Source organism: Phoca vitulina, unplaced genomic scaffold (assembly GCF_004348235.1).
Source record: "Phoca vitulina isolate PV1807 unplaced genomic scaffold, GSC_HSeal_1.0 scaffold23, whole genome shotgun sequence".
Taxonomy (NCBI): domain Eukaryota; kingdom Metazoa; phylum Chordata; class Mammalia; order Carnivora; family Phocidae; genus Phoca; species Phoca vitulina.
In genome coordinates this window covers 11,673,171-11,684,940 of record NW_022589726.1, presented here as the reverse complement: position 1 = coordinate 11,684,940, position 11,770 = coordinate 11,673,171, and the positions used below count along the sequence as shown (strand labels likewise).

At 32.8% G+C, this 11,770-nt stretch overlaps 1 protein-coding gene across 1 annotated transcript; it reads left to right on the top strand.

Annotated features, from left to right (window-relative positions):
• The first annotated feature begins 2,057 nt into the window (after window positions 1-2,057).
• Window positions 2,058-2,618, top strand: LOC116642537 (translationally-controlled tumor protein-like). The gene has a single exon (XM_032421026.1). It carries the CDS (start codon window positions 2,061-2,063, stop codon window positions 2,367-2,369), a length of 309 nt encoding a protein of 102 aa, XP_032276917.1. The 5' UTR covers window positions 2,058-2,060; the 3' UTR covers window positions 2,370-2,618.
• Window positions 2,619-11,770: the final 9,152 nt, after the last annotated feature.

Sequence of the window (11,770 nt, the reverse complement as noted above, 5' to 3'; positions counted from 1 at the left end):
TCTGTGTGTGTGTGTGTGTGTGTACAGGAAGATGCCAGATAGGATACAAATATTATTTTTTTTAATTTAAATCCAATTAATTAACATAATGTATTATTTGTTTCAGGGGTACAGGTCTGTGATTCATCAGCCTTATATAATACCCAGTGCTCATTACAACACATGCCCTCCTTAATGTCCATCACCCAGTTACCCCCCACACCCCTCCCCTCCAGCAACCCTGTTTGTTTCCTAAGATTAAGAGTCTCTTATGGTTTACAAATATTATTATGAGTACCTGAATATGGTACTCTTGTTTCTATTAGAAAAAGAAAAAGACTCCTACACTTAAGGTGTTTAAAGAGTGAAAAAAATTAACTATTATGAAGGTAACTCCTGGTAATAAAAGTCAGATACTTTCTGCTACCAGATATATAAATGTCTCTTTAGTTGTTTTCAATGCTACAAATTATATTCAAATAAAAATATTTCAATATTTAATTTTTTATTTGTATGCAAGTTACAGTAAAAAATTTTCTTGAATAAATAGTAGTATTATGTAAATTGTAAAATATTTATTTTGTTTCCATCTCAGTCATATTCTACAAAAAAAAAAATGTGAACGAAACCTTGAGTATTTGTTTCAGTCCAACAGCCTTAGTAGAATAGGGGACTTTTTTTCTTTGGCACTCTCCACTCTATTTTCTTTCTTTCTTGTGCTTAATTTTGACATTACCTGGGGTATGTTTATTAAGATGGATGTGTTGCCATAAATTTCTCACTCATGAAATGATTAATGATTCTTTCTTTTTGCACTATTTCTTAACTTATTTTTAAGTAATTTCAGATTTTCAGACATTACAAAAATAAGACGAACAATTGTCTTATATTTAGTCTATTATTTGGTGGTTTTCTCTTTGTTTCGGTCTCCCCAGTTTTTGGGGATTCAGCAAATGTCTTAAGATTAAAGTTTCCAGATTAAGCAAAAAATTAAAAAAAAAAAAAGGACAGGACACCCAGTACATTTGAATTTTAGATAAATAGCCAATTAAAGTTTTACTACAAGTATGTACCATTCAAAATTTGACATACTTACATTTAAAAAGTATTTTCTGTTTATCTAAGTTTGAAATTTAATTGGGTGTCCTGTATTTTTCCTGGCAACCCTCATTGAGATAGTAATCAGTCAAGAGGTTTAGGCTACGGGAGTTTTCAGTGTATCACTTCAGCCTTGTGTGACCACCAGAAACATGGCTGGTTTCTCTGCTCCTCTCAGTGGCCCTAAGCTTAGATTCACAGTTTCTAACATGCAACCAGGATAGGCAACCAGAATAGTCAGAATGCTTCCAAAGACAGTTGCAGAACACTCCTTGTAGTCCCCATTACTTCTTCAACAATATGTAGACATTACATGTATGATATTTATAATTATTCCAGATTTTCTGGGGTGCCTGGGTGGCTCAGTCGGTTAAGCCTTGGACTCTTGATTTCAGCTGAGGTAATGATCTCAGGGTGGTGGGATGAAGCCTTTTGTTGGGCTTTACACTCAGCCTGGAGCTTGCTTGTCCCTCTCCCTCTGCTCCTCCCCCCACCCATCTATAAAAATAAATGAATACAAAAAAATTATTCTAGATTTTCCTATTTGTTGTCAATAGAATGCTTGGGCTATTATAATCTACTCCATATTGCTGAGCATCCAAATGTTTTTTTTTCTTTTTCAAATGGTTTTATATGGACTATATTGTATTACCTTTTACGTTAAAATATTTTCTTAATCTTTTTAAAATTTCTTCTTTGACACACAAATTACTTAAAAGTGTATTTTTTTAAATGTTTTGCACAGCTTTTTTCCACCCGTTCTGCCTCTCCCCACCCCCCGCCAAGTGCCACTCTGGCTGGAGCTCTGGCTCCTGCTAAACTAGCATCACCGTGGTCTCCTCTTCATCAGCCATGATGAGATCTTCTCAGACATCTGCAAGATCTGGGAGATCCCAGATGGGCTGTGCCTAGAGGTGGAGGGGAAGTTGATCAGTAGGACAGAGGGTAACATTGATGACTCGTTCATTGATGAAAATGCCTCCATGGAAGGTCCCGAGGACAAAGGTACCAAAACCACAGTAGTCACTGGTGTTGATATGATCATGAACCATCACTTGCAGGAAACCAGCTTCACAAAAGAACCCTACAAGAAGTACATCAAAGATTCTATGGAATCAGTCAAAGGCAAACTTGAAGAACAAAGTCCAGATAGAGTAAAATCTTTTATTGCAGGGGTTGCAGAACAAATCAAGCACATCCTTGCTAATTTCAAAAACTACCAGTTCTTTATTGGTGAAAACATGAATCTAGATGGCATGGATGCTCTGTTGGACTCTGTGAGGATGGTGTGACCCCATATATGATTTTTTTTAAGGATGGTTTAGAAATGGAAAAATGTTCATGAATTTGGCTATTAACTTTAGAGGTATCACCTGTTGTTGGAACTGGCTGCTGCTTTTCATCCACACAAGGCCAGGACTTAGACAAATGAGACTGATGTCATCTTGAGCTCTTCATTTATTTTGACCTTGATTTATTTGGAGTGGAGGTATTGTTTTTAAGAAAAAAAAAGGTCATGTAGGTTGTCTAAAAATAAAATGCATTTATTTATTTTTTTTTTTAAAGATTTTATTTATTTGAGAGAGAGAGAATGAGAGAGAACACATGAGAGGGAGGAGGGTCAGAGGGAGAAGCAGACTCCCTGCTGAGCAGGGAGCCCGATGCGGGACTCGATCCAGGGACTCCAGGATCATGACCTGAGCCGAAGGCAGTCGCTTAACCAACTGAGTCACCCAGGCACCCAAAATAAAATGCATTTAAACTCAGAAAAAAAAAATTTGGCACATAGCTTTTCTTTTTTTATTATTAATTTTATTTTATTATGTTATGTTAGTCACCATACATTGCATCATTAGTTTTTGATGTAGTGTTCCATGATTCATTGTTTGCATATAACACCCAGTGCTCCATGCAATACGTGCCCTCTTTAATACCCATCACCAGGCTAACCTATCCACCATCCCCCTCCCCTCTAGAACCCTCAGTTTGTTTCTCAGAGTCCATAGTCTCTCATGGTTCGTCTCCCCTTGGCACACAGCTTTTCTAAAACACTTTTTATGTCATTGGTTTATGACTTAATTATATTTTGGTCAGAGGATGTGCTCTCTATGATTCAAATGCTTGAAATTGCTTGAGATTTTCTTTATGTTTCATTATGTGTTCTAATTTTATAAAGATTCTATGTGTACTTGAAATGCACATAGTTTGTGTAGTATTTTATATGTCAGTTTAGTAAAACATGTTAATTATATGGTTCAAATATTTTCTATTAATACTAACTTTAGCCTAAACACTTTTTCGCTGAACAACACAAACCATATTTTTAGTGAAACTTTATTGTTTCCTAATATTTTAAATATTTTCCTTATATTGTTGGATTATTTTAGCCAGACTGACAATCTGTCTTTTTCAAAAATTTTTATTATTATTTTTTAATTGCAGTATAGTTGATAGACAATGTTACATTAGTTTCAGATATACAACATATTGATTCAACTTCTCTGTACAGCGTGCTATGCTCACCCCAAGTGTAGCTACCATCTGTCACCATACAACACTGTTACTATATCATTGATTATTTCCCTATTCTGTATCTATTTTTCCCATGACTTATTTATTCCATAACTGAAAGCTTGTATCTCTTACTCCCCTTAACCCATTTTGCCCATCTCCCAATCCCCTTCCTCATCAGTTTGTTCTCTATATTTATAGATCTAATTCTGCTTTTTGTTTGCTTATTCATTTGTTTTGTTTTTTAGATTCCACATATAAGTGGAATCATATGGTATTTGTCCTTCTCTGACATCACATTTAGCATAATACCCTTTAGGTCCACCCATGTTGTTGCAAATGGCAAGATCTTTTCTTTTTTATGGCTGAGCAATATTCCATTGTATTTATACACCACATATTCTTTATTCATTCATCTATTAATGGACACTTAGGCTGCTTCCATATCTTGACTATTGTAAATTATGCTGCAATAAACATAGGGGTGCATATATCTTTTCAAATTAGTGTTTTTGTTTTCTTTGAGTAAATACCCAGTAGTGGAATTGTTGTATCATATGGTATTTCTGTTTAATTTTTTGAGGAACCATACTGTTTCCACAGTGGCTGTAGCAGTTTGCATTCCCACCAACAGTGCATGAGGATTTCTTTTTCTCCACATCCTCGTTCAACACCCCTAATCATCAGGGAAATGCAAATCAAAACTATAATGAGATATCACCTTGTACCTGTCAGAATGGCTAAAATCAAAAAGACAAAAAAATAATAGCCTTGTTTTTTAAATGGAGGCTACATTGTTTATTGCTATAATTGGACAAACACCAGTATATTATTTGGTGCTTGCTATTGTTCTTTCTCTTTTTTTTCCACTTTTTTTTTTTACTTTATTTTTATTTTTTCATCATTACACATATTTCCTTCTATTCATTGAGGAGATAAATACTTGATTTCTTTTAGAAGTTGCCCAACATATGTAAACATGAACATCTGACTCTCCAAAATTTGAGATAATTAGTATCTTCACTTCCTTTTTTGAATAATGAAGACATTAGGACACTCCAGTTAGTCCATATCACTTTTGTGCTAATATTGTATTTTTTAATTCGTACTTTTTAAATCTCATTATATTAGTTTGCTAGGATTCTGATAACAAAATAGCACAGACAGGGTGTTTAAACTATGGAGACTTACTTTCTCACAATTCTGGAAGCTGGAAGTCAAAGATCAAGGTGTGGCTGGTTTGGTTTCTTCTGAAGCCTCTTTTATCAGCCTGCCAATGGCTACCTCTTGCTGTGTCCTTACAAGATCATCTCTCTAACTGTTATCTGTGTCCTAATTTCTTACAATGTTTGGACACCAGTCGTATTTGATTAGGGCCCACCCTACTCACCCCTGTTTCTAAACAGAGTCACATTCTGAGGTTATGGGGGTTAGAACTTTGACATATGAATTTGAAGGAAACACATTTCAACCCATAATATTCACTGATCTTATTATTATTTTTATTTTTTTTATTCAGCCAAACTGGTTAATCTTATATTTAGATGTACCCATTTATTAATTTCTTGCTTTTTATTTATATATGCATCTTAGGCCTCATTCTGAAGTTGCTTTATTTTCTTCTTGAACTAAATATTTGTAATTGCCATTGGTGAGAGTCTACTTGAGGCAGTCTCTTGGTTTTTGTTGGTCTGAAAATGACTGGGTGTATTATTTTCCTTGAGCACACTGAAGACATCATATCACATATTTTGGCTTCTATCATTTCTAATGAAGAGTGTTTTTATTGACTAAATTCAATTACTAATTGAATTTTTATTGACTAATTCAACTAGTAATTCAAAATAATATCTTTTTTCTTAATGATTTTAACACCATTGTTTTATTTAATATTTCACAGGTTCACCATGATGTATATATGTATAGGTTTCCTTTTCATTTGTTGGCATTTTTCAATTTTTTTTTAAATCTACAGAATCTAGGTGGGTATAATGTAAGTGATGGGTGATAGCAAGTATGGCAAAATATTGAGGGTAGTATTTATGTGTATGCTACAAAATTCTTCCAACTGCCATTTATTTGGCATTTTTTATAATAAAATGTTAGAAAAATAATTATACTCTATATAGCAGCATGAAATATAAGAAAACTAAATGTATTTTAAAAATAATATTCTAAAACATCAAATATTTAACACAGTATCCTAAAATATCAAATATTTAGGAATACACTTAACAAATGCACCACAAGACTTCTGATTAGTAAATTACATGCAATATTAACACTAAAATAGATCCAAATAATAGTAGTACACTCCATGTCTATGTACTAGAAGACAATATTGCAAAAATGTCCAATTATCTCAAATTTCACTAATAATAAACTCAATCCCAAAGTCTTTTCAGATATATGGAAACTGACTAATTTGAATATTTATGTAACATATGACAAAAATTGACAAGTTAGTCTTAGAGAACTATAACAAACTCAGAAGACTTACACTGTAAAGCTACAGTAATAAAGAGAATGTAGTAATGGTCAAGAGTAAACAAATAGGCATATGAGCAAATGGAGACTATAGAAACCAACCCACACATACATATGCTCACTTGATATATGACTAGAGGTCGTAGCAGTGCAATGTGAAAAGTATACTGTTTAAGTATTGTTAAATCATTTGGATATTTAAAAGTGGGTGGGGGGAGAATCTTGATCCCTAAAATACATTTTTTAAAAAATCAATCTAGGTGAATCAAATATAAATGGTAAAAAAAATTCTTGTAGAAGAAAATAGAATCTATCTTCATGTTCTTAGGGTAGGAAAATATTTCTTAAAAATAATACAAAATGGGGTGCCTGGGTGGCTCAGTCGTTAAGCGTCTGCCTTCGGCTCAGGTCATGATCCCAGGGTCCTGGGATCAAGCCCCGCATCGGGCTCCCTGCTCCGCGGGGAAGCCTGCTTCTCCCTCTCCCACTCCCCCTGCTTGTGTTCCCTCTCTCACTGTGTCTCTCTCTGTCAAATAAATAAATAAAATCTTTAAAAAAAAATAAATAAATAAATAATACAAAATGCACTAACCATAATGGAACCTATCAATTAATTTAACTTTATTGAAATTAAGGACTTCTGTTAATCAAAAAAAAAAAAAAAACCCATTAAGAGATGATGTTTCAGAGTAGGAGATATCTGCAATGCATATGTATGACAAAGAACAAATATTAAGAATATGTAAGTAACTCCTACACTTCATTAAGAAAATTTCAGGCAACTCTATAATAAACTCAATAAAAAATGAGCAAAATACTTGAATAGGCACTTTATTAAAGAGGACATTCTAATAATAAGTACATAAAAATATGTTGGATCTGTTAGTCATACGAGAAAATAGGACATAGAACAATGAGATATTAAAAATATCTACCCACTGGCAAAAATTAAAATGAACAATACTAAGTGTTGCTGAGGTTGTGGAGAAATTTAAAGTCTCATATACTATTCGTAGGACTATAAATTAGCGCAATCACTTTGGAAAAGTCTTTTGGTAGTATCTACTAAATCAGAATCTTTGCATTCTGTATGAAACAGAATTCTTATTCCTAGATATGTATCCTAGAAAAATGCATAGATGTGTGAATCAAAAGACAAAGTTATATATAAGAATTTTCATGACACTATTTAATAGTCCTGCTTCAGTGTTAATCAACAGTAGAATGGATATAAAATTATGGTTTATTCATGAATGAAATAGCATATACAATAAGAAAGAAGAAATTATTGCTACAGACAACAACATGAATGAAATTCACATGTATAATCTAAAAGAAAAGATCCATACTCAAATGTGTACCTGTGTGAATACCTTAAAGTTAGAAAACAAACGTGGTGAGATCAGTTAAAATGGTCATTACTCTTGGGCTGGGAAGTCACATGAGAGACCTTTTCTGGGTACTGATAATATTTGGTATCCTGATCTAGGTGCTGGTTACACCAGTGGTTTTGAGTTGAAAAAATTCATCAAGCTCTACTCTTGAAATTTATGTATTCTTCCATATTTCTGTTATCATTATTATTTTTTTTTAAAGATTTTATTTATTTATTTGACAGAGAGAGAGACAGCCAGAGAGGGAACACAAGCAGGGGGAGTGGGGGAGGGAGAAGCAGGCTTCCCACGGAGCAGGGAGCCCGATGCGGGCTCGATCCCAGGACCCTGGGATCATGACCTGAGCCGAAGGCAAGAGGCTTAATGACTGAGCCACCCAGGCACCCCTGTTATCATTATTTTTAAAAGGACTTTAAATTTAATTTAAATGCATGAAACTTACAGAATATTAAAATATGAGTAAAACAAATATGTGATTCATAGTAAAGTTAAACATTTCATCAGCATTTGTGAAACATCAAATTCTGAGTTGTTGAAAAATTGTATTAACTGGGATTATAGCATAACTAAAGGAATGTCAGAGAGCTTATGCATTTGTGCCATTCTGCTACCTTATTTATGAGATTTCATATATGCCTAAGTATGTGGCAGTTTTTTTAATATGTCTACAGAAAAAAAAAATTCTTAGAAACTTATTTTTAGTGCCATGTCACAATTCAAAGATGACACTGAATGGAATCTGGATGTTAATAAAATATCAAATTTCACACGGAAATTTTTCAAAAATTAAAAAGGTTATTTCACTGAAAGTTCTTCTCCGTCTCTAATTTCTGTAACTAATTTCTTTTATTGCAGAAGGCTCATTAAAAGGAAAGTTGAACTATTTCCATTATTAAACATAAACCAGATGTATATAATTTCACACCTTGGCAATAACAGTTTAGATTCCAGTAGAAAAATATATATATAAATATATTTATATTTATGTATAAAAAAATCCTAACATTATGTATTTCCTGCCTTAGTTTATATATAATCCACATACATATATTATATATATGCACACACATACACACACACACAACTAAGGCAGGAAATACATAATGTTAGGATGCTTTTTTTTCCCCCATAAAAAACATGCTGAACTTCCTAGATTTTTACAACAGTTACTGAATCATGGAGGTAGAGCATTTGCAATGGATACATAATTAGAAAGTGTTGCATGTTCTTTCATGAAAAGGTCAGTAGTGAGAGGAAAATCTCAGAAAGAGGAGTTAAGATGTCCCCTTGCCCTTTTTATGGTTTTTCAGCTAACCAAGTTTCTGAATGTCATGCTCAATTCTAAAAAGTGGAAGAATATAATCAGAAAAAGATGTATCAATATTTGATCTTGTAACAAGTATTTTCAATTTTAAAGACTCTCAAGTTTATTAATGTAAGGAGTCTTAAAATTCTTAAAGTAATGAAATAGTCACAATAAATATCATACAATTTGATGAAAAGCAGAAAAATACCAATCTACTCCATGAATAAGGATAGAGAGCATATAAATAATCTGAAAATTCCTTTAGTTATCTTCAATACATGTTATTAAAATGAATCGAATTTTAAAAGAATGTCTAACAGATACAAGTATGTTGCATACCATTGGGTAATTATGTTTGTAGAATATAGTATGTGTCTTCTAAAATTAAATGTTTAATCTTTTTTATCTCTAGAGGTTTTCATGGCATTGCAATGAAATGATGTTAAGAAAATTACGTTTGTGCTCAATTCTGAGATTATGAAGAAGTATTTTCAATTATATTATACAAAATAGAATCTCTGTAGGCAGTGCAGGACTACCAGTCTGCATTGCAAATAGGCAAATCTGAACAAAACAGTAGTCATTACAGAAGAATTTGTGGGTTATTTAGTGCTTTTAAGCTGAAGACTAATAGTGTTTCAGATTTAAATATTTCAGACTAAATTGTCTATTAAACAAAATATGTACTATGGAAGTGAAATGTATAACTTGCTCATATTCTATTGGCTAAATGTGAAAAAAAGAGATGAAAAAAATCCCCTAATTATATGAGGATTGTGATAACCTTCAAAGTTGAAAAGAGACAAGGTCCGCAATTCTCATTTTTGGTAATTCCCATTAAAATGTCCCCCCTTTTTTTTCTTTCCTTTTCTTTTTTCATTTTGATAATGATCTTGAAAAAAAAATCTGTATGACCACGATGTAATTGCTTCCATGCAATTTCTGCTCCCAACTTTATCCAAGTCATGCTATTTTAATTGTGGGAAGATGACAAAGAATTGTCAGTAGGATTAACTTACAAATAATGCAGTTAAGTCAAGGTAAGCCTAAAGGATAGCACAGCATGTCAGATAAATTTTTAAAATTATAATAATTCGAATACAAAGAAGCAGTCATGTAACTGATTCAAGTTATACAATAATAGGTATGTAAATTCCAAAAACACTATGGCTTTGGATCCATACCATGTCTTTGTGGCAAGTGGTGACTAAACTTCTGCAAAATATCAGTGACACAATCATTATGGTAAATTTAAATATAATGAGTTTTGTATTTTGTTTTATTTTTTTTAATTTAAATTCCAGTTAGCTAACATACAGTGTAATATTAGCTTCAGGTGTACAATATAGTGATTCAACACTTCCATACATGACCGGTGCTCATCCCAACAAGTGCACTCCTTAATCCCCAATCACCTATTTCACCCCGCCTCCACCTCCCCTTTGGTAACCATCAGTTTGTTCTCTATAGTTAAAGAGTCTGTTTCTTGGTTTCTCTCTCTCTTTTTTTCTTCCCCTTTGTCATTTGTTTTGTTTCTCAAATTCCACATATGAGTGAAATCATATGGTATTTGTCTTTTTCTGACTGACTTATTTCACTTAGCTTAATACTGTCTAGCTCCATCCACATCGTTGCAAATGGCAAGATTTCATTCTTATTTATGGCTGAGTAATATTCCAGTGTATATACATAACACAACTTCTTGACCCATTCATCAGTCGATGGGTACTTGGGCTGTTTCCATAATTTTGCTATTGTAGATAATGCTGTAAAAAAACATCAGGGTGCATGTATTCCTTTGAGTTAGTATTTTTATATTCTTTGGGTAAATACCAGCAATTGCTGGATCATAGGGTAGTTCTATTTTTATCTTTTTGAGAAAACTCCATACCGTTTTCCAGAGTGGCTACACCAGTTTGCTCATATTTTGTTTTTAATTCATAAATTTGTTTTGATTTTATAGTGGCATGTAGTTCTAAATATGGAAAGTTTATGCCTTGCTTTGTATTTTTATATATTAAAGTGACATTGGGATAAAAATTATTACATCAGCACTGGGAGTCCACAATGATTTTATTTTACTTTTTCTTTTAAAAATGTATACGTTACTTAAATATTTTGTTAATTGAAGATTTTAAATTTTACACACAAAGATCTAGCATTGTTTCTTTGGTCCGGCAAATGTCTTGGATAATTCATTCAAGAAACATCACTTAGTTCAACTTGAAGTCTACATCCTTCATACGCTTACATTAGTGGCACATATTGAGACAGTATTGCTGGATCAGACAACAAAAGAAAGAGCCATGGGCGAATTTTGGCTTGTGGCTACAGTACAGATGCTGGTGATCCATCTTGCACTTAGGGGTCACAACAAGCCAAAAGGCTACTTCAAGTTTTAAAAAATTTCATGACATTTTTTACATTCTTGAACGGTAGCAACTTTATTATATTCACTTGTAAACACAAAACTCAGAACAGTATCTGCCACATAGCATTAGCTTAGAAAAGCTTAAGAAATTGAACTTTGTCTAGTACACAACTAGGTACAAGGTGTAGAAGTTAAAGGGAAGCAGATATGACTATTTTTTGCTCAAATTGTTATAGTTTTGGCCATTGAGAGCTCTTTCACTTGGCTCCTGTGGTCCTTGACATACCCCTGTAAGTATAGGTAAGTTTTTTAATCACTTCTTTGCTTTTAAGAAATGATTTTTAGGACTATCTTATATGTGTGTACTTCTTGTTTAAACACACACAGAGAAAGAGAGACAAACACAAGGAGATATTTTCATTATAATAGATTTCTTTTAACTGGGAATTAAAAAGGAGGTTATCAATTATGACACAGACTTTTTTTTTGCATAGACTTTTTTAAATTAAACTTTAAAACTTTTATTCAGCTGACAAGAAATAGAAACAGTGCCCAACTAATGGATGTAAAACCAATTTGAGTTCCATTGCTATGATACATGAGATATTTTTTCAGTGAATATAC